General features: G+C 54.7%; 1 protein-coding gene across 1 annotated transcript; it reads right to left on the bottom strand.

Annotated features, from left to right (window-relative positions):
- Positions 1–8,828: 8,828 nt before the first annotated feature.
- On the bottom strand, positions 8,829–9,236 carry PIRT (phosphoinositide interacting regulator of transient receptor potential channels). The gene has a single exon (XM_047089941.1). It carries the CDS (start codon positions 9,234–9,236, stop codon positions 8,829–8,831), a length of 408 nt encoding a protein of 135 aa, XP_046945897.1.
- Positions 9,237–22,568: the final 13,332 nt, after the last annotated feature.

Below are 22,568 nucleotides of genomic sequence, written 5' to 3'. Positions count from 1 at the left end.
TGCTCCCCACACGGCCAGGGGTTGGTCCTCAGCTTCGCTGGGCATCCATGCCAGGTCCTGGGCAGGAGGCCCGGGGCTCAGGACACTTGGCCTCCGTGGGCTTGCACTGGGTTCTTTGGGACCTGCTCTCTTGAACCCACGAAGAATTGTAGAATATCTCTTCCCAGGCCCTAAGAGCATTGTCCTCACCAAGCCAACGGCTGCTTTTAATTGCTGGAGAAGGAACGGGGACAGGATGGGAGTGGGGGCTGAAACACACTTCTCCGTGGGTCCCTTGTCCCTCTGTGCATGATGTCTTGTAACCTGGGGCATGTCTGAATTTCAGCTTCCTCACCTGTAAAATGGGAGCAGTAATATTTACCTGCATTACTCCTACGCAGAGCCGTTGTAAGAACTGTCACTACCCTTACAATTAACAAGCACAGAGCTCTCACTACAGAGAGGACTCACTTACACATAAAGCACAGAGAATCGGCAAGGCCTGTGACCCCAGGATACTTCAAGGAGGACTTCCTGGAAGAGGCAGCGTTTGAGCTAGGAGTCAGCTAGATGGAAAAGGGGATCAGAATGGTGTAGGCCAAGGGAGGAGCACATGGAAAGATGCAGCGGCGTGACGTCGTGGGAGATACCAAGCTGTGGGTCTGGGGTACAGGGTGAGTGGCCGGGAAGTAGGTAGGCTGGGGGAGGAGCGTGACTCCGCAGGAAGGACTCAGCTAAGTGAGGGAGTGTGAGTCCCATCTTGTTACAGGATGAGAGCAGGTTCAGGAGCAGGAGTGGTGACGTGATCAGAAGCACCTTCTAGAAAGACAGCTGGTTGGAATATGGGGAGTGGATTGGAGCAGGACGAGCCTGAAGGCAGGGAGGCTGATGGGGACACCGGTGACTTAACCCAGGGGCACTGGGACTTGGGAGAAGGGGAAGGGAAGGGCCTCTAGGTACTTGGGAGACAGACTGCGTGTGGGGCGTGTGGGAGAGGAAGGCCAGCCCAGATTCGGGATTGGTGGGTGAGGTTGCCCTCCGCTGACACACAAGTGGATCTGGACGAAGCGGTGTGGGGACACACAGTGGCTTCTTCCAACACCGGTCAGTGTGCGTTGAGGGCTGTCCGGGTTGGGACGTGCTGTCTGGAGCTCAGCACAGGTGTTCACAGCAGTGGCTGACTCGGGTGACATTGACTGACGCTGGAGGTGGGGGGTGCAGGCAGCAGGGAGGCTGGGGGTGACGGCAGAGGGAGGGTGACCAGCACAGAGGGATGGAGGGCTGAGTGGGTACGAGGAGGAGGAGGAGGAGGGTCCCGGACGGGCATGTGTGGCCAGGGAGCGGCCGGAGCAGCAGAAGGACCAGCAGGACAGGCACCGCCCAACAAGGCTGCAGGCCGACAGCATGGCGCCCCCTCCCCACAAGGTCCCCTTCCGGAGGGGGTTGGTGTGGGAATCACACCCGGGTGGGGGTGGGGAGGAGAGCCGGGAGGGGAGGAGGAGGAGAGATGGTTTCTCCAACACCCACACGGCTTCCTTCCTCGGCCCCCCTTTCCCACGTCCTCTTCCGGAATGTTCTGCCCCCAACCTTGTCTCGGTGGCCTCCTTCTCGTCAGGCCTCAACACAAAGCTCCCCTCCCTGCCTCCGTGGCCCGCATCACTCTCTGACACCGGCTTGTCCGTTTGACGATGGCCTTGTTCACGGCCTATGTGCCTCTGGGAGGGAGTGGGGGTGGGGGGGAAGCTCTGTTTGATCCACCCCCCACCCTCGACTCCCAGTGCAGCCTTCCCAAGGTGCTCAATAGCGTCGTGTCGAAAGGATGAAGGGAACAATGTCGTCTTTCAGGGACCACGTGTGAAAAGGCCTGGTGAGCCATCCCAGGCCCTTCCCAGGCCCGCGTCCACGCCATCAGGCAGGCTCCTTCTGCGGCGGCCACGCCCCTCCCCCCCACCCCCAGCCTTCCCGCCTCCCTCTCCCCCATCCTGTTGTTGGGATGAACCTGAACAGGGTTGTCCTGGCCTTGACTGTGGCTCTCTCACACCCACGCTGGGCGCCGCTCATTAGTCGGGTCGCCCTGCGCCAGCCCCGGAAGTGAACACACCCTCTCCCCAGGCCCATCAATCACTGCCGGCTCCTTTCACGGAGCCTTTCTTCCCTCTCCCAGTGAATGGGCATCAGCGGAGTGTTCGGCGGATGTGCTCAGAATTATTCACTTGGGGTTCCTTCCCTGAGTTTTATGAGGCTCTGCCCTGGATTCTTTTTTTTTTTTTTTTTAATTTTTTTTCATGTTTACTTTTGAAACAGAGAGGGAGACAGAGCATGAGCAGGGGAGGGGCAGAGAGAGAGGGAGACAGAATCCGAAGCAGGCTCCAGGCTCCGAGCTGTCCGCACAGAGCCTGACACCGTGCTTGAACCCATGAACCGTGAGAGAGCACTAGTGGGAGAGGGGCAGAGGAAGAGGGAGAGAGAGAGAATCCCAAGCAGGCTCCACACTTAGCACAGAGCCCCACGTGGGACTTGAACTCACAAACTGAGCCGAAATCAAGAGTAAGATGCTTAACCGACTGAGCCACCCAGGCACCTGACTGGTATCTTTATAAGAAGAAGAAATTGGGGGAGCACCTGGGCTCAGGATCTCATGGTTCATGGGTTCAAGCCCCGCGTCGAGCTCTGTGCTGACAGCTCGGAGCCTGGAGCCCGTTTCGGATTCTGTGTCTCCCTCTCTCTCTGCCCCTCCCCCACTCATGCTCTGTCTCCCTCTGTGTCTCGAAAATAAATAAACATTAAAAAAATTAAAAAAAAAAAAAGAAATTAGGACACAGACACACACAGAGGGAAGACACAGGGAGAAGACAGCCATCTATAAGCCAAGTCGGGAGGTCTCGGTCCCCCAGCCTGTGATACTTTGTTATGGCCTCTCTAGCAACCTAACACAAGGATCCCCCCCTATGGGGAGACTAGCTTGGATTTTCCGGGTGGGCCCAATGTAATCACAAGGGTCCTTACAAGTGAAGGAGGGGAACCAGAGGGTCCAAGAAGGAGAATGGTGTCAGAAGTACAGGTCAGACTGAGGGGGGTGGGGGGGTCTGAAAATAGAGGAAGGGGCCAGAAGCCAAGGGACGTGGGGGCCTCCAGAAGCTGGCTACAGCAAGGAGCAAAATCTTCCCCTAGAGCCCTTCAGAGGGGACGCAGCCCTACCTAACACCTTGATTTTAGCCCTATGAGATCCATTTTGGACTTGGGACTTCCAGAATGGTAACATAATAAGTTTGGATTTGGGTTTTTTGTTTGTTTGTTTGTTTGTTTTAAAAATTTTTTTTTCAACGTTTATTTATTTTTGGGACAGAGAGAGACAGAGCATGAACGGGGGAGGGGCAGAGAGAGAGGGAGACACAGAATCGGAAACAGGCTCCAGGCTCCGAGCCATCAGCCCAGAGCCTGACGCGGGGCTCGAACTCACAGACCGCGAGATCGTGACCTGGCTGAAATCGGACGCTTAACCGACTGCGCCACCCAGGCGCCCCTGTTTGTTTGTTTTTACAGCAGCAACAGGGAGCTAACACATTGTCCAATAGGCACTTAGACATATGGGTATAGGTGTGGGGAGTCACAGCACACAGAGTAATTGAAGCCATTGTGAACAAAGAACCCGTTTGGAAAAGCGTGTGAGTGAGGACAGTTGAGGTCTAGGCAAGAACCTACAGAGACCAGCATTCCAGGACAGGACAGCTCACACGGCCGTGTCTCTGATGGGGGCCCGTGGTCCATGCTCTGGGGATTGAAATGCTGGGCTAACGGCCACTCCCGAGGCACAGGTCCAGAGGCTGTGTCTGAGAAGGGGGTCGGAGAAAGCGAGGGACTAAGGGCCAGGCGGCGAGTCAGACGACGGTCACCATAGTTAGAATCCTATGTCCCTCCCCTTCCAGGCCTCCTTCCCGTGCGGCCCTGCAGGAAAATGGCCATTATTTGTACCCACACTTCTTTATGGATGGAAGGTGAGACCAACATGATTACCAGAGAGACTGTTGGCTGTCACTTTTGACGCTCCTGCTGGAGAGCCCTGCTGGGCAGAGGGGGGTGGCCCTTGCTCAGCTTTCTCCTTGGTAGGAGACCTGATTGGGAGCGCCCCTCCTTCCCGCACCTACAGCACAGTCCCTCGGGTACAGCAACCCCCCCACTGGCGATCTGAGGGAGCAGACAGCACAGGGCCAGGGCCTGGCTCAGCTCCCATAGCCCCCAGAGCCATGCAAAGCAGTCTGCATAGACAGAAGCCTCCGATGGGATGGGAAAGAACCGGCCATATCCTGTGGGTGCTGAGGGCACGGGCTCAGGGACCCGGGGTGGAGCAGGAAGGAGGACCTGGATGGGTGGCCACCGGTTTAGCAGGGACAAGGAGGGACCAGTCCCAAGGCTCACCAGGGAGTCCTCTCTAGTCTTTTTTTTTTTTTTTTTAATGCCTTTATTTTCTTTTGAGAGAGAGAGACAGAGTGTGAGCAGGGGAGGGGCAGAGAGAGGGAGACACAGAATCCGAAGCAGGCTCCAGGCTCTGAGCCGTCAGCACAGAGCCCGATGCGGGGCTCGAACTCACAAACCGCGAGATCATGACCTGAGCCGAAGTCGGACGCTCAACGCCCCATGGAGTCCACTCTAGTCTTAAAGGAAGCAAGGAGGGTCTCTCTTTGGAGAAAGGGCGGGCAAGCCCCCGGCTTCTCTCCCTGCAGAAAGCCGCGGAGCTCAGCCACTGTGCTTCCTGGAAAAGTGATACTGGCTGTTGACTTAGATCCTTGTTCGATCCTTCTCAGCACTCAGCAGAAGAGCCTGGCCTGCGAGGTACCAAGGCCACCCTGTTGTGACAGCATCACCTCGTGCCAGCAGCCGGAGACCCCCATCCCCACCCCCTGCATTTGTGCCTGGCTCGTAGGAGATGCTCAGAACTCTGGCTGCTTTCCTGGCTGGTGGCTCCGTCTGTCTGTCCTCCTGGTGCCTGGCCACGTCCCTGCTTGGCGTTCTGGCCCCTGCTGGGTGTGTCCTCCCCTCCTGTCTCCCAACCCCAGCTGCACTCCTGCTTTCCCTGCCTCCCAGCCCAGAGCCCACCACAGCGACCCCGGGGGTCTCTGGAGAGCTGAATGGGGGGCAAGGGGTGTAATGGGTGTGGCCTCAGGAACCAGGCCTTCTGGATTTTAATCCTGGCTTGCTGCTCCCGTGCCTCACTTATCTCATCTGTGAGATGGGGTTGATGATAAGAGTAGCACCTGAGAACAGGGTCTTGGGAAGGATTGGGTCAGTTTCCGGCATGCAGTTAGCACCCAAGAAATGTCCTTTATTTTCCGCTTGGGTCCTTCCTCTGCTCTTCAGAGACCCCGCTCCAGAGTGTCCTTGCCAACTGCACTTACCCGCTCCCCCTGCCCCTTCTCAGAGCCCTCCCCTGACGCACCCCACAGCCCGGAAACTTCACCAGGCACGTGCTCGGGCAGTCCCCTCATGCACACCTCACATCAGACACGTTCGGGGCTTGTGGGGTGTAGTTTTCCAGTCACCTCTGGAGATAGTGACAAAGTGATGGGCGCGGGGGGGGGGGAGCAGGGACAGGCGGGGCCGAGGTGTTGTGAGTCTGGCGATGCTGCAGGAACCGAGAGAGGAATCCATCACTGCGTGTTCCCAGACCCAGAGCCGGCCTTTCTTCTCCCGTTAAGGACAAGGCAGGCAGGACGTCAAGGACACGGTGAATCTGGTGCGGGGGCCAAGTAGCAGAGGGCCAGGTTGTAAGACCCAGAGAAGCAGAAGAGGCTGGGCCGGGAGGGAGGAAGAAGGACTTAGGAGGCAGAGGGAGGCCACGTGCCCCCTTCCTGTGCTCGCTGTCCTGGGTTCACGGCGACGTCGACAGGCTGACCCCCAGGTCGCCGCCTGCCTCACCCTGGCCCCGCCGATTCATCCCAGAAGGTTCTTTTCCCATATCTCTTTTTGGTCCCAGTGACGGGTTTGTGGGGAAAGAAAGAGTCAGGGGCGTTCGCTCTGTCTGCGACCTCAGCGTCTCAGAGAGGGGCTATCAGCTCCTGGCGGGGGGCGGAGGGGCGCGGCGAGGACCCGTGGGGACAGTCTTGGGACTCCGGGTGGGACAGAATGAAAACGCAGGGGACACCGAGAAAGAGCGCACGATTCAACATTACATCAGTTCCTTTAAGGACTCGGATTAAAACAAAATCTCCCGAACAGAACAGCTGTGGGTGGAAGGGTACAGTCCGCGGAGCAGAGACACGTGGATGCCGGTCCCGTCCTCCGATCCACGGGCACCGGAAGAGTCTCGGTGGAGATGCTTTCCCCCAGAAATGCGGTGCCTGGCCTGGGCCACATTCCAGACCAGCTGCGCAGACGCCCCAGCGTCCCATGCGGCGATGGCCTTTGGCAAAAGCCCCTCAGCGTGATGCTGGCATGTTCCCTGGTCCACGCCCATGTGCGGGGATCCCAGTGGTGATGAGTGATGCTCGGGGGATGTTTCCTCATTATTCTTGCTGAGATGCTAGCTTAAGGGGCAGGGCGCGTGGGCAAGCATTGCCGGAAACTTCCAGGTGAGTCCAGACCTTGGATACTTCCTAGAGTCATGGCTGCCCCCAGACTTTCAGCAAGACGTACACAACAACAGCCTCCGCATGGGCCTCTCTCCCACAGCTGCGCCCAGACCACGAGCTTCGGGGCGGACGTAGGGAGACACAGGGAGTGTGGATTCCCAGTGAGCGAGCTGAGAGCCTGTCCTGTTTACTCTCACGTAAGAAAGCGTCAGGGGAGGCGAGAGTGATAGTGTATAGGGCCGCTGCGGAATCTGCATTCAGGCCAGAGAAAGGCGGGCAGATGGTCTGTAAGCGCTGTCACTCGAGGCACTAGAACGACAGTTAAGGACCAAGCACTTGCAGTGCACCCCAGACGGGACTTGACCGCCTTATGCAGGGGACAGTTCAGCTAGAGGACCTGGCTACGCTGTCCGAATGAGACACATGGTCGTTTTGGGTGAAGCCCCAAAGGCCACAGGCCCCCCAAGTTCTGGCTTCTCAGGTGGGTGGGGCAGGGGTGGCCCCCTGGGACAGGTACCTGCCTCCATGGAGTTTCCCATGATGCAGAAGGAACTAGGTGAGGTTCTGACTCTGCATCTGGAACTACCACAGAGGATGGAAATACTGGAGGCTTGGTGGGGGGGGGGTTTGCCATGGTGACAGGGGAGCAGGGCCCAGAAACCCTAGAGAGGCTGCCCTCCCTTCATACCTCGTTATCCGTGCTCTCCACTGGACCTCTGGCCCGGCCCAGGGCAGCCTCCTGGTCTGTCACTTAAGAGCCTCTGCTCACCCTAAGCCCCAGATTTGGGGAGCGCTTACCTCATGGGTGCTCTCTGCTTGGTGGACCCCCTGGAAACCCCCTTCCAGTCTGTGGCCTCATTGTGGCCCCTGGAGAGGCTGCACTAAGGCAGATGGGAAGCAGGTGGGAAGCAGGCCAAGAGGCAGGAAGTTGCCGTGCAGTTGCCTAATTTCGTTAAGTTCCCTCCCCTCCCCCTTCCCCCACCTGGACTTTTGCCCCCCAAATTTCCTCCCCCCGCCCCCCGCCCCCTTTGCTAGCTCTTATCTTTCCTGTTGTCCTCCATTCCAATGGCACAGTCCCCAATCCCTCCGTCCTCTCCCCTGTCTGGGTGAGATGCCCCCTCTGTGTTCCTGCACCTGCCACGTTTCCCCCATAGCGCGCCCAGCACGGGTGTTGCAGCCGCACCTCGGCCTGGCCATATGTCTCGCTTTGGAATGAAGTTGTCTGGCCGGTTGCCATCCCAGGGCCTGGCCCCGGAGAAGGGCGCCCAGTAAATGTTCGCTCCTTCGGTGGCTATAGGCAGGGAGAGCAGACACTGGGATTTTTCTAAAGCAAATCCTCTCTCTCTGGAAACCCACAGACCGTTCAGGTGCGGCGCATGGTCTCTGGTCCTCGATGGAGGTGAAGGACAGAACAATCTTACAGAATCCCTCTGCAGTCTCTGTCTTGCTGTCCTAGAATTGGGGGTGGGGCCGGGTAAACAGACAGGGGGAAAGGGGGAGTCAGGGCAACATGCACTTGTGCTTGGCCAATTGTCAAGTTCACAGGGGAGCTAGAAGGTCAAACTGTGGCACCCCCAGTCCAGCCCACATGGCCTCTGATGTAAAAACTCTATAACCCGGAGTTAAATTTCCTCAGCTGGCTGACTCCCAGCGCCTTTTCTGGGGTCGGGGGAGGGGGGACGCGCCTTCTTCCAAAGCGTTTCTCCCTGGCCACCCTTACTGTTCACTCTTCGCCGTGTTTTATACATGTGACTCGTCTCGTCTCTTGAAATGCCGATCAGTATCTTGCCCACAGAGAGAGCTGGGGCTGGTGAACACAGGGAGCCAGACCAGTCTTCTGGCTCTTCTGTGAGGGACCTCTACCAGTCAGTTCGGGTGCAAATGGGCGAATCCAGCTCAGGCACTCAGATGCAGAAACAGGAGGCTCTCCTTGGGGCACGGCCTGGCCGGAGGAATTTCCCAACATGCATAGCGCTCTGCGGAGAGAGTTAGATGGCTGGTACCTGGATGCAGGAGCAGGGAGTGAGCCTTGAAAGGGGATGCCTGCGGCCAGCGTCTAAGGGGGGGCAGGGCAGTTACAGAGAGCCTAAATGAGACACAGCCAGCAGCCCCCTCCAGCTGCACAAGAGCCCTGAGCTCTTCCCCGCAGGGCCAGGAAGAGGCTTCGCTGGTCTGCTTTCTGGCTAGCCCCACCCCCAAGAAGATGGGGCTGTTGATGTCCTTGTCAATCTCCTCCCGGTGGAGGGGGCGGGGCGACAGGGAGAACAGAGCTGTGGGCCGCCATCAGCGATTCAGGAAGAAGGACTTGAGGCTCTGGAAGAAAACGGACTTCTGTCTCTGCTTCTGTTTCTTTTTGATGATGGGCACCCACACCAGCCCGCACACCAGCATCATGAGTCCCAGCGACAGGAAGGCGGGCCCTATCATCTTAAGGACCTTAAGGCTGTTGTTGCCCAGGTGCAGGGTGTAGGCCAGGCAGGTGATGACCACGCCGAAGAGCAGGATGGCGCCCCCCACCGACATGATGACGATGGGTTTACGGTAGATTTCCCAGTTACTCCTGGGGGTGGCGGTCCAGACAGACTCACTTCTGGAGCTGATGCACAGGGAGCTGGCGGTCTGGCTGGGCAGCAGGTCCTTGGATTCCGGAGACTTCTCCTCGACCTCCAGGGCCCTGGGGAGAGCCTCCATTGTCACGGCTCCTCGGGACTGGGCACCCGGTACCCGCAACAGTTAGAGGCAGGGGTGAAGCCAAAGCGGTCCTCACACGCCCTTCCTGTTCTCAGCATCCGTCTGCAGCCTGGCTCTCAGCGGAGGGCGATGCCTGGCTTTGTGCTAAAGCCAAAAAGAAAGTCAGACGAGATCCACATAAATAAGAAACCACTCCCTGGCGTGCTTTTTGTCTTACTCTTTTTTAAAAGAATTTTTTAATGTTTATCTGTTTTTGAGAGAGAGAGAGAGAGACAAAGCACAAATGGTGGGTGGGGCAGAGAGAGGGAGACACAGAATCCGAAACAGGCTCCAGGCTCCGAGCCGTCAGCACAGAGCCCGACGCAGGGCTCGAACCCATGAACTGCGAGATCGTGACCTGAGCCAAAGTTGGACGCTTAACCGACTGAGCCTCGCAGGCACCCCTCTCTTGCTCTTAAAACACCAGACTGTGTATGGACTGGAGAACAGCACGGCCCAGGATTTTATGTGCTTTTTCAGCACTGGACAGTCATGCCCCGGGCTCAGAGCGTGACCTTTTTGATATCTAAATGCCCCCTTTCCCCACCCTCCTCATGAGTTACATCAAATCAGATTCCTACCTTCCCATTCTTTAGCAGGTAAAGGAGTGGAGTCGATCCCACCACCTGTTTGGATTTCGCATCCAGAACCCGTGTGTGTACCTCTCGGCCACCAGAGCCCTCTCGTCCCCTGGCTGTTCACCTGTGCAGAGCAGTTCTGGAGCTTCTGAGAGGCACCACTTACCTGGAAAGCCAAAGCTCTCCACCCGAGCTGTGCTAGCTCAGGGGCCTTGAACGCAGCATTAAAACCTTTCGTTCAAAAAAAAAAAAAAAAAAAACTTTATCAAGTTCGAGTGCCAATGCCTATGTATTTGCAATAAGGCACTAAGATATGAATGGCTGGATTTAGATACTTTTCCTGGTATTTTAGGTACTTTTTGTGTGTGGGAGGAAGGGGAGGCTGGGAGAACCGGGGGGTGGGGAGGGGAGGTCTTCACCGAGTCACCGTCACCGCCTGGATTCCTGTCCTTGACTTGCCTCCAGAGGGTCTGGTGCAGGGTTCGTGCCCTAGAGATGCGACATCCCCATCGGGGAGCGAGCAAGTCAGAGGACAACTTCCTTTCTGCTTCCTCCCTCCCTCCCGATGATCCTGAGCATAAATCCACCACTTTTTTGTAATGTTTATTTATTTTGAGAGAGAGAGAGGGAGAGAGAGAGAGAGAATCCCAAGCAGGCTCTACCCTGTCAGTGCAGGGGTGGGGCTGGATCTCATGACCCGTGAGATCATGACCTGAGCCAAAACCAAGAGTCGGACGCTTAACCGACTGAGCCACCCAGGCGCCCCTAAATCCGCGTTTCTTTACGACACTGCTTGTCTCCGTTCTTCCTTGCAGAGCCCGGAGCCTCCCCACATGAAGTCCAGGCAGAGCTGAGCTCTAGGACTGTGCTGGCCACTCTGTCCTCCCAGGTCCCCAGAGCCACAGACTCTCCATCTGTTCTCTGCAGGGCCCCTGCCTGCCTGGGGTGACTTTCTCCAAGCAGCGCTCTCTCCAGCCCCTGCTCTCCTCCCTCCTTGGATCCACTGTCTTTGGTCCTCAGCTCCCGCCCTTTCCCTCCTCCAGGTGGCCCGAGACTCTTCCTCCGACCTCTTCTCCTGTGTCTTGTTGGATCAGGCCCCACTCAAATCAGGTTTACTCTGTGTGAGTGGGGCACCAGAGAGCAATTTCCAACAGCAAAAGGTGTGTTTGGGAAGGTGGGCAGTTCATCCCAGTCACAGTGGGCTCCCCCCACCAAATAGGGTGAGTCAGACCCAAATATGGAGAGGGGCGCATGTCTGGAAATCATGGCATTGGCCCCTGGGTGAAAGGTAGCTTGGGATAGGGGCCCCTGGGTGGCTCAGTCAGTTGGCTAAGCATCCGACTCTTGATTTTGGTTCGGGTCATGATCTCACAGTTTGTGGGTTCAAGTCCCGCATCGGACTCTGTGCTGGCAGTGCAGAGCCTGCTTGGGATTCTCCCTCCCTCTCTCTCTCTCTCTCTGTCTCTCTGACCTTCCCCCCGATTGCTCTCCATCTCTCTCTCAAAATAAATAAATATAAACTTTAAAAAAAAAGAGAGAGAAAGGAAAGGCAACTTGGGATAAAGGAGATGGTGTCCGGAGCTTGGAACACTCTGGAACTGCTGCTTCCTCTTTATCAAGGCTCTTCCACAAACAGCAGCATCACTGAGCGAATGGTTTCTCCTCCAACGCTTCCCTCCCAGTGCTCATCTCAAACTTAATCCCTCACCTCCCATCCTCCCTCACCCCTGCAGCAGCTCAGGCCTGAACCACTGGACCTGGTGTTGTCCCCCACGTCCCCGTCCCCGAACCATAATGCTCCCCCTTCCTACCACAAGCGGTCATAGACCCCTCCCCTTTGCCACGGAGGAAATAAGAGCTGTAAAATTGCCTTGCCTTCAGAATATAGATATTCACGTTCATGTACGCTCATCTAGAGAGAGGCTATTTGGATCTCTGTGTCCAATGACTTTGAAGAATATGGCGGATGTGCTTTTGTAAGTAAAGGCGCCCAGGTGTTCCCTTCCCCTTGGGTCCTGTGGTCTCTTTGCATAAGCCACGAAGCTGTTTGTAAAGCGATCTTTTCCCCTACGGGCTGGGGGTAAGGAGGGGCATCACAGAGCGTGTTATGAGGTCCTAGCGAGGGGACTTTGTGCCGGTTAGTGCAGCCTGGTTTCTTATGTGGATGTATTGACGTCCCCAGTAGGATTTTCTCTCTGGGTAGTCATTTCCACCGCTTGGCGGTGAAGACCCAGCCCAAAGCGTGCTGCCTTTGGATGCTAGGGGGTCTCTCCCTCCCTGCAGTGGGTTGAATCGTCCACCCAGAACCTCAGAATGTGACCTTATTTGGATAAAAGGTCTTTGCAGGTGTAATTAAGGCAAGGGTCTGCAGAGGAGATCATTGTCAAAGAGACCAGTCCAATGACCACGTCCTTCTAAGAGGAAGGAGAGGAAAATTTGACATACAGAGGGAAGCCTTCCCGAAGACAGGGGCAGAGGTCGAAGTGATGCTTCCACAGGCCAAGGACAGCTGAGGATTGCAGCAGTGGCCAGAAGCGAGGAGAGAGGCATGGCATGGCTTCTCCCTCAGAACCTCCGGAAGGAACCAGCTGCGACGTCACCTTGATTTTGTACTCTGACCTCCCGAACCATGAGAGAATCAACTTTCGTTGTTTTAAGTGACTGAGTCTGTGGTAATTTAGTACAGCAACCCCCACCCAAAACGAACACACCCACCTTTAATGTCCTTGACATCTCAGAGGTGGACCAGGACTGAGGCCCCAAAGTTGGGCTGGCAGAGGAGACAGTGGAAGGAAGGCCGGAGATGCCGGGGCTTCTGGACTCACCAGGGATTTGAATGTGGGGCTCAGCCCTCAGAGCAGCCATCTGAGAAGGGAGGATGGGTCCCTCTAACCTGGAGACCATGTTTGGAGCGTCAGGAGGCAGACTTAGTCACACGATTGGGGTTGGGCAGGCTGCAGGCTGGCGCCAAGATGGCTCCCTGGATTGGGACCACACAGCCGCGAGAAGGAAAGAATCACGAGCTGACAAGCCCAAGCACGAACGCACATGCACTTATCTCCAAACACAACACTGACCGAGAGAAGCCAGACACACCTCCGTTTACATAAAACCCCATTTACATAACATGAGATTTCATTTACATAAAATTCAAAATCTGTGCTATTTGCAGTTAGGGATAGTGGTTCCCTTTGGTGGGGGTAGCGGGTGGGGGACACAATGGAAACTTCTGGGGTGCTGTAATGTTCTGATTCTTGGTCTGGCTACCGCGGGTTACATGGGCGTGCCTGTGCTGTATATTCGTGATATGACTAGTTTTCTGTGTGCACATTAAATAGCAATAAAATGTTTAAACAGAGATAATTAAAAGGCGTAACTAAGGGCAACATGTTCCCCTTTTTGGATTCTGACTAGAACAGACCCATTATATAAAGACATTTGGGGATAATTTTAAGGAAGTTTGAATTTGGATTGGGTTAGATGACACTAAGAATTAAGAATTTGTATTTGCAGGGCGCCTGGGTGGCTCAGTTGCTTGAGTATCTGACTTCTGTTCAGGTCATGATATTGCAGTTCGTGAGTTCGAGCCCCGCATCGGGCTTGCTGCTGTCAGCACAGAACCCGCTTCGGATCCTCGGTCCCCCTCTCTCTGCCCCTCCCCCACTTGCACTCTCTCTGTCGCAAAAATAATAAACATAAAAATTAAAACAATTAAAAAATAAAAATTTGTATTTGGTAACGCTATTGTGGACACAAAAGCAAATGTCTTAAATTTTCTTTAATGTTTATTTACTTCTGAGAGAGAGACAGCGTGAGTGGGTGAGGGGCAGAGAGAGAGAGAGAGAGAGAGAGAGAGACAGAATCCAAAGCAGTATCTAGGCTCCGAGTTGTCCTCACAGAGCCTGACATGGGGCTCGAACTTGTGAACTGCGAGAACATGACCTGAACCAAAGTTGGACACTCAACCCACTGAGCCACCCAGGGCGCCCCCAAAAGCAAATGTCTTAAAGATACGGAGATGCGTCTTGAAACATCATACAGGGGAGAAATGCTGTGATGCTGTGATTCACACAAAAACATTAAACTCTGGATGCAATATGACAAAATGCTTAATATTATTAAATCTGGGTGGTGGCTATCTAGAAGTTCATTATAATACTACCTCTCTACTTTTGTGTATGTTTGCAAAAGCTTATGATAATGGGAGTCTGAATATACATATAGACAATGACCAGACCACATATAAAGTCAGAACTCTGACCCACAGTCTGCAGGAATCAGCCCAGGAAGCCAACCTGGTATCTGTAAGTCTGACTTTTAGGAAGTCAGCCCACGGTCTCTAGCAACTGACCCGGCAAGCTAGACGATAACCAAGGACAAATGCCTTTTGACAACAGGAGCAATTCGACTGGGAAAAGAAAGTCCTTTGGACAAACAGTGTGGACCAACTGATGTTCCAAAGGGAAAAAAATGAAACTCGACCCCACCCCACCGCATCAACAAAAAAATTAATCTGAGACAGATCACGGGCAGAACATGAACATAAAAGCTGAAACTGTAAAGATTCTAGAAGGAAACAGAGGAGAATACCGTTGTGATCTGGAGGCAGGCGAGCGTCCAAAGGGCAGAGCAGGCAATAACCAAGAACGAAATCTTAACCAAGTAAGACCTCATCGTGACTGAAAACTCCTGTTCGTTAAAAGCCACTGAGAAGAGGGGCCCCTGGGTGGCTCAGTCGGTTAAGCGTCCGAGTTCAGCTCTGGTCTTGACCTCATGGTTCGAGTTCGATCCCCGCGTCGGGCTCTGTGCTGACAGCTCAGAGCCTGGAGCCTGCTTCGGATTCTGTGTCTCCCTCTCGCTCTGCCCCTCCCCCGCTCAAGCTCTGTCTCTCTCTCAAAAATGAATAAACATTAAAAAATATTTTAAAAAAATAAATAAAATGGGCAAAATATTTAGACATACCATTGCAAAGGGAGGTAAACAGATGGACAAGAACCCCATGAAAAAGTGCTCGCTGCTGATACTCAACAGGGACATGCAAATTAAAACCACCGGGAGATACAGCCACACGCTCACTAGAATGGTTAGTATTTAAAACGGTGAACCGGGGAGCAGTCAGAGCTCTCTCGTATGCTGATGGCGGGGACATAACATGGCAGGTGCACTTTGGAAAACAGGCTTGGGAGTTTCTTATGAAGTTAAACGCACACCTACCTTATTCCTCCTAGAAGTTCCACCCCCAGCTAATTATTTGTCCAAGAGACATGAAAGCCTATGCCTACCAATGACTTGTGTAAGAATATTCATACAGGACCTTCGCCCACAGCACCCCAACCAGAAACAACCCAACAGCAAAGTGCGGATCCATACAGCGGAATGCCAGGCAATAAAAAGGAACGAACAAGGAAAAGGAACAAAACTTTTGAGACACATGCGGCATGGATGAGTCTCATAGACATGCCGGGTGAAAGAAATCAGATTTATGAAAGAGGACATATGTTGTATATTTCCATTTATAGGACATTCTGGGAGCTTCTAAGAACAAATTGAAGGCGACAAACTCAAAACAGTCATTGTAGGGAAGGGAATTGCAGGAAGGAACTAATGGATTTCCCTGGAGCAAACGGAAATGTTCTGTGCGTGGTGTTGGTGTGAGTTTCGTGGCAGGGGGAGCCCATCTGCCCATGTGGCACACTAAGACCTGTGCGTTTCCGTGTGTGTAAATTGCACCCCACAGATAAAAGGACCATTAAAACCCGAAAAATAATTGATGGGTCATGGTAGGGAGTAGGTGGAAATACAGCGGAACCGAGAATGGCAGAATGTCGATAAGGGTTGAGGCTGAATGATGGAATGTGGGGATCCAGCAAATGGGCGTGAGCAAGAAAGAAGTGGGTGCCTGGTTGGCTCCGTTGGTTGAGCGGCTGACTCTTGATTTCGGCTCAAGTCATGATCTCAGAGTTGTGACTTGGAGCCCCATGTCTGGCTCTGTGCTGGGCTGGATGTAGAGCCTACTTGGGATTCTCTCTCTGTCTCTCTTTCTCTGTCTCTCTACCCCACCCCCACTCGTGTGCCCTCTAAATAGAAAGATAGATGGATGGATGGATGGATGGATGGATGGATAGATAAAATGGATGGATGGATGGATGGATGGATGGATAGATAGATAAAATGGATGGATGGATGGATGGATGGATAGATAAGGTGGATGGATGGATAGATGGATGGATGGATGGATGGATGGATAGATAGATAGAGTGGATGGATGGATAGATAGATAGATAGATAGATAGATAGATAGATAGATAAGGTGGATGGATGGATGGATGGATGGATGGATGGATGGATGGATAGAGAGATAGATAGGGTGAAACATGTTACCCAGGAAAATGAGAGGTGTGGGCAGAGGCAAAATGACCCCAGAATAGGGTGGAGATGTTATGGGGAGATCTGGAAGGTGAGGGAGTCACTTGGCTCTTACAGGAAAGACTGTATAACTGATACTGATGAAGAGGAAATCCAGAAAGGTAGAGAAGGTGCTTCTTGGAGAAATTAGGAATTGGGACAGAAAATGCAGATGAGAGAGAGAGAGAGAGCTAAGAGTTTGTCCACCTTGTTTCTGGAAAGACACCATCCCTTGAGGGGAAACACAGACTTGCAGTGAGCCAGGGGGCCCTGGATGGAGCAAAGACTGGGTCCGGTGGCCTCAATGATCTTCTCCAGGAGGGAGGGACCCACAGGACCCTCCCTTAATCTTGTTAGAGCTGGTCTACTCATTTACCACGTGCTTGTGATGGTGCACTTATTTGGAGACCCCGTCTACATGTGTCATTTCCGCGTGGGGCTGTTGACCTCGTATCCCCCAGGTTGCTATGCAGTGCTCCGCAAACAGTGCTCACCTACACCACAATGCTTTGCGACAACTCCCATGTGCTATCCTCTGCTAGATACTAGGAAGCCAGTCTCCCTCCCTGCCGAGGAGCTCAGGGCGTGCGCGTTCCTTCACTCTTCTGCGCATAGTTGCTCGCTCAGTGGTGTCTCTGACAAATGAGATGAAGAGATGTCTCCAGCGAGAGGGGAGAGAACTGGCTGGAAGATTTGGGCTTTTTCTCACGAGGTCACCTATTCATCCGCCAACGTGCAAATGGTCTGGTGCCGTGTGTGTGTGTGTGTGTGTGTGTGTGTGTGTGTGTGGATTATGCGAGCTGGTGAGCGGCAGCGAGTGTCCCGGATAATAAGGACCAAATACTTGTCCTCCAGCAGATTCCCTGAGCGTCTGAAATGTAGGGAATGGAGGTTGGAAGGGAAGTGAGTGAATTAGTGCCCTGGAGGTGAGCAGACAGTGTCTGTACCTTCTTTGGGACTGAGAGGGTTCCGTCCCCTCCCAGATCCCTTGAGGGGCTGGGGCTGGGGCTTTCTCAACTCCCTACGCTCTCCAGCAGGTTCGCTCAGTGCTCGGTGTTTTGCTGAGTCTGGGGACACAGCAGACGCTTGTTAAGTTAAATGATTCAAAAAGCAGGGGAGCTTTGGCAGGAGAAGGAGGAGAGGGTTTTGCGGGCAAGTGGAGCTCACCTGCGAATTTGCTTGCTTTCCTGTCTCTGGTTGGGACTGTGGGGGCGGGGAAGGTGAGAACTGGCCAGCATCAAGGGCCTAGTCCTGTTTCTTCCACCCGATTGTTGGCAACAACACCCCCTGACCTGAGCGGGGCTGGTAGGGTCGGATTGGCAAAGCGGGGTGGGGGGCGCTGAGGCAGCTATGAGGGGCCAGGCGGGCATGCTGCCCACGCCCCCACCCCTGGCCTCTAATGGACTGGCATCTGTCAATGGTGAGGAAGCTAAGCATCAGAGAGGTTAAGTGGCTTGCCCAAAGTTACTCAGCTGTGAGTAGCGAGCCAGGGTCAGAAGGGGAGTTTGGGAGTCTGGGTGGCTCTAGAGCCTGAGTTCGAGCCTATCCTGCTCCGCCTGGGGACAGTTTCAATGTTCTTTCCAAACCGAGGGAACGGTGAGTGGGGAGGACACTGGGAATGGGGCCCAGGCAGCACACTGAAGTCCAGTGGTGGCTGCACTGGGTGCCGGGTAAGGCCTGGCGGTGCTGGGTAGAGCCATCGAGGAGGCCAGGGGCTGGAGCCGGGGCCCCTGAGCAGGGGCCGGAGCGGCCGGAGAGGACACAGAGTCCCCACCACTGTCACTCAGATGGAGCTAAAACGCCTGGTCCCTTTGCCTCCTGGCTCTCGGGGGGGCAGCACTATCCTAATCCCTCCCATTTTACAGATAGGGAAACTAAGGTCCAGAACCGCCTGGCCCCACACCCTGGACCATGCTTTCTCAGAGATGGGAGCCCTGTCTTTCCCCGTCTCCCGTCTTCACTGCCCCCCATTCCTGGCTTCCCACCAGCGCCTTCCCGCACATCCTCGCCTCGGCCCTTTGCTGGCCGCGCCCTTCTCTGAATGTGCCAGAACTCGGTCCATAGTATCACATTGCTAGATTTCGCCAATAAAATGACAGGGTGCCAGTAAATCTGAATTTCAGATAAAAAAAACAAGTGCTTTTTTTTTTCTGGGTATAAGAATGTGCGTTATCCCACGTGAGACAGACACCAAAAGTTTCTTTTGTTGTTTATGAGAAATTGGATCTGGGCTGGGCATCCCGCTAAGCGGTCTCGGAACCCTCCTAAGGGATCCCGCTGTGCTTGGGCCTGGAGTTGTCTGTCCCTCCCCTGGCAGGAGCTGGGGCTATTCTGGGAAGCACAAGGACGGAAAGCAGAGCTCGGAGAGAGGGCCCCCCCCCACCTTGATGGATGCTGGGGCCAGAGAGCAGGGTCACCCGGTGGGAGAAGAGGGGGAGGGCAGGCCACAAAATACAAGTGGCGTAAATAACACGATTGGTTATTCCTGAGAAAGACCCAAGCGTGGGTCTGTCTGTGACATTCCTGAGACACGGAGGGTCGTGCTCTCTCTCTCCGCCGGAGTCCCCACCAGTGACCCCCTTCTGATGAGATGAGCGGGACCCGGCACCTGGGCTGATAACGTAGAGGCTACAGCAAACGTTTCTGAACGCGCTGCCGCTGTCCCCACGGCTCGGCCACCCATCTGTCACCTGCTCACAGCACTTCTGGGAAGGGAAGTTCCCCAAAGGCCATACTCCACCCAGACAGTGCCATTCACCTCCCTCTTCGTGTCACCGGGCCAGCGTCCAGACCCTGCCCAGTAACGAGGTGGAAAAAAATAGCTCAGGTGATAACGTCTGCTTTCACGGGGAGGATTGGTCCCCGTGGCACACGTTCACCCTGCACGTTCCTGTCCCGGTTTTGCCTTTTGGGACGAAGCCCGCCCCGGCCAGCTGCCAGGGGTAAAGGCTGGATGCTGTACATCTAGCTGTCTGCACAAGCTTCTGCTCTCCCAGGTGCATAGCAGGGCGCCCCCTCCTCTCCTGCCACCACTCTCCCTGGGCGGTCCCCCCAGCCTGCCGGTGGCCGCTTCCCCCCACCCCCCATCCCCAGGCACAGCCCCCGTCTCCTTTACCCCTCATTCACATCGGCCTTCCCAATTCCAGTTCCAAGACTGAACACGCTCTAAAGCACAGTGAAAAATCATCTCGTTTCTCCGGGGAAACGGAAGGGCGGAGGGGACCAGTCCCCTCCTTACTTACTGTCCTCAGGGTCCCAGGAGAGGACGGTGAACCTGGGAATCAGAGGCAGCTTGCACGGTGGGGGAGGCACCCGGCAATGAGTTTCTGTTCAAGTTGTTCATCCCAGCCCTGGAGAAAGCCTCCCCGGCCCCCTCCAGGAGCTGGTGAGCAGTGAATCCCAGCCACTGAGCAGGCTCGAGTGGGGATGAGCTCACCAGGATATGGGCTAATGGGTTAACCCTTGGCGGGCTGCTGGCACAGGCAACGTCCGGTGGCTTTGTCTCCTCTCTGCTCAGCCACTATTAGACGAATCTTGTGCAAAATTAATGAAGCTTCTGTGCGGTCTGTCTTCGAGTTTTGGAGGAGATGTGCCTTCGGTTGGTCTCTGGGCAGGGCCGCTTCTCGGGAATCGGGAGAGCTGGAGTTTCCGGGTCGGTGGACTGCGTGATGGTGGTGGAGGAGATGGCAATGGGGCTACCAGAGGGTGGGCTCAGAGGCTCTGCACGCGCTCTACGGGGCAGGCCGTGACAATGAGATCTGGGAGCTCTGTTTGTTCTGGAAGTCAGAGAGGGCAGGTGTATGCTTATTTAACGTCCTCGGTTCCAAGGTGGCAGGGACGCCTCTGGGAACCAACCCACCCCCCCCGCCCAGTGCCTGTGGGTGGGTGCCATATGTTGACGACATATGGGACCCACCCCAGGCCCAGGCATCTCTGAACCGGTTATGCCCCTGTGGCTTTTCGTGCTAGTGATGGAAAGAAGACGATGGCAGCCTTTGCAATGGTGGGGCGGGTGTTCCTACCTCTGCAGTTGGGCTTATAGAAGCTGCTTACGAAGGGTTGGCTTGGCCACCCTCAAGGTGCTAAGGGGCACCCAGAAGCCGACAAAATTGCCCGAGACCCTGAGCGCCAGACTGGCCCTGCCCTTCTCCACTAACTGGAGGATGGGAGCAGCCATTGCTCCGCACGGGCTGTGCGGCTCCGGGTAGGGGAGGGTCCTTGCCACTGGCCCCAGTACACTGGGGGGCTTCCCCCATGCTCCCCCGTAGAGGCTCCCCAAGGAGTGAGCTGGCAAACGCAAGACCGAGGCAGGCGTGGGAATATTCCATGTCTGCCATCTTGAATTCTGTACCCCTGACATGAACAGGAAATTTCCAGACCGGAAAGACCCCAGACAGATGGCCGGGCGGGCCGTGTAATACACGGCAAGAGACCGTGAGAGCCGCGTGGTGTCTTCTCAGGGGGTGAGTGTCCCTGGGAACTTGACCGGAAGGCTTTGGGGGATGCCCTTCTGTCGCTGCCTCTCACCTCTACGCTCAAATCTGTGTAAGATCCGTTTCTCCTGTGAAGACACACGGGGGTGAATTATTCCGCAACGCAAATAATCGTTCATTTTCTTCCCCCGAGTCCAGACGCCTATGCTTCCTCCACTGTCCACAGGGCGTGGGAATGTGGCGTCACATGGTCGTGGGCGAGATCGGCCCTTACTGAGCACTTTTGTCTACGTCAGACGCCAGGATACATGCTTTGTATGCGTAATAATTCACCACTTGCCCCACAGAGCCCTCTGACGTGGGCATGTGAGGTATGTTGCTGTCCTTATATTTGACTTTGGACGAGTCACTCAACTTCTCTGAGCCTTGATTCCTTCACTCATTGAGTAGATGTGCTCATGACTACCCCAGGGGGTTTATGTGAGGGTTGAATAAGCAAATGCACATAGCAAGTGCTTAATGAACAAAGCTATGTAATGTCGTCTGTGCACGTATACGACATACATGTAGGTCTGTGCACTCGTGTGTATGTATGTGCACATATAAGCACGTATGCGGATTAAGGGGGATTGGGGTCCAGGAGACAGTGTCCAGGGTTGAAGTCGTGCTGTCTGCAGCCTCATCGCCGGAGAGACGGATGAGGAGGCGTGAGAAGCCGGCTTGGTCCCCGGGCAGTGGACTCCAGCCATCCCCGCAGAAAGGGATGCTGTAACTTTGTGCTACGCAAGGGGCAGGAAGCCGGCCTGGCGTTGCCCGGGTGATGGCCCTCAGCCCTCTTATCCTGCATCTCGAAGCTCCCAGCCGCTCCGGCTCAGCTCTGCTCCCTCTTGCCCGGCTAGCCCAATGCTCCAGGGTGGGATTGGTGGGGTGACCAGCCACCCAGGTCTCTGGGACACAGCACGGGGACTTCCAGTGCTAAACCAGGCCAGTTCCAAGCAAAGCAGGATCATCCAGTCACCTTAATAGAAGCATCCGGAGCCTCTGTGCCCATACACATGGGCTCTCCTCGCCTGGAATGTCCCTTCTGCCCACTTGGACCCGATCTGGTCTCACCTCTTCTCTCACTTCCCCAAGCTCCCCTCCTTGGGTCCACATCTCCTCCTCTGGGCATCCACAGCCTTTCTTCTGTTCTTCATGATCATCTGTCCTGCCACAGTCCTCCAAAACTTGTTGGCGCACGTTTTTAAATAAAAAAAAAAACTGTGGAGGGGCGCCCGGGTGGCTCATTCGGTTGAGTGTCTGACTCTTGGCTTCAGCTCAGGTCATGATCTCGTGGTTCGTACATTCAAGGCCTGTGTCGGGCTCTGGGCGGATGGTGCGGAGCCTGCTTGAGATTCTCTGTCTCCCTGTCTCTCTGTCCCTCCCCTGCTCTCTCTCTCTCAAAATAAATAAATAAAGATTTTAAAAATAAGGAAAGTTTAGCATACCCCAAAATGGAGAAAACAGTTCTCTAACAAACCCTCATATACCCACTGTCCAGCCTCAATTGTCAACGCTTTTTCTGTTCCGCTTAACTCCCTCCTACATTTTTTTTTAGTGTTATAAGCAAATCCAGACCTTTGTCCTGTAGTTAATCCCTGCAAGTAGAGATGTGTATCTCTTAACAGATGAGGACTTCCTTCCTCCCTTCCTTGCTCTTTTTACAGCTGACAGCTGCCATCATAATCACGTGTGAAACGTAAGCACTCTACTTAATGGAAACACTCAATCCACATTCACACGCCCCTGGTTGTCTCCAAACCACCTTTTGATGGTCAGGTGTCCAGAAAGCGGGATCCTGGCCAGCGCCAGCCCTTCTGGCGATGCCTCCCGAGTTT

Source organism: Lynx rufus, unplaced genomic scaffold (assembly GCF_022079265.1).
Source record: "Lynx rufus isolate CCGP_SWC_20201006 ecotype Redwood Valley unplaced genomic scaffold, mLynRuf1.p SCAF_28, whole genome shotgun sequence".
NCBI lineage: Eukaryota > Metazoa > Chordata > Mammalia > Carnivora > Felidae > Lynx > Lynx rufus.
Note: the sequence above shows the minus strand (reverse complement) of the source record. Positions and strands in the feature narration are given on the sequence as shown.

What these genes read in the sequence shown, in the direction of transcription:
- PIRT (XM_047089941.1), bottom strand. Translation starts at nt 9,236, where the DNA reads ATGGAGGCTCTCCCCAGGGCCCTGGAGGTCGAGGAGAAGTCTCCGGAA.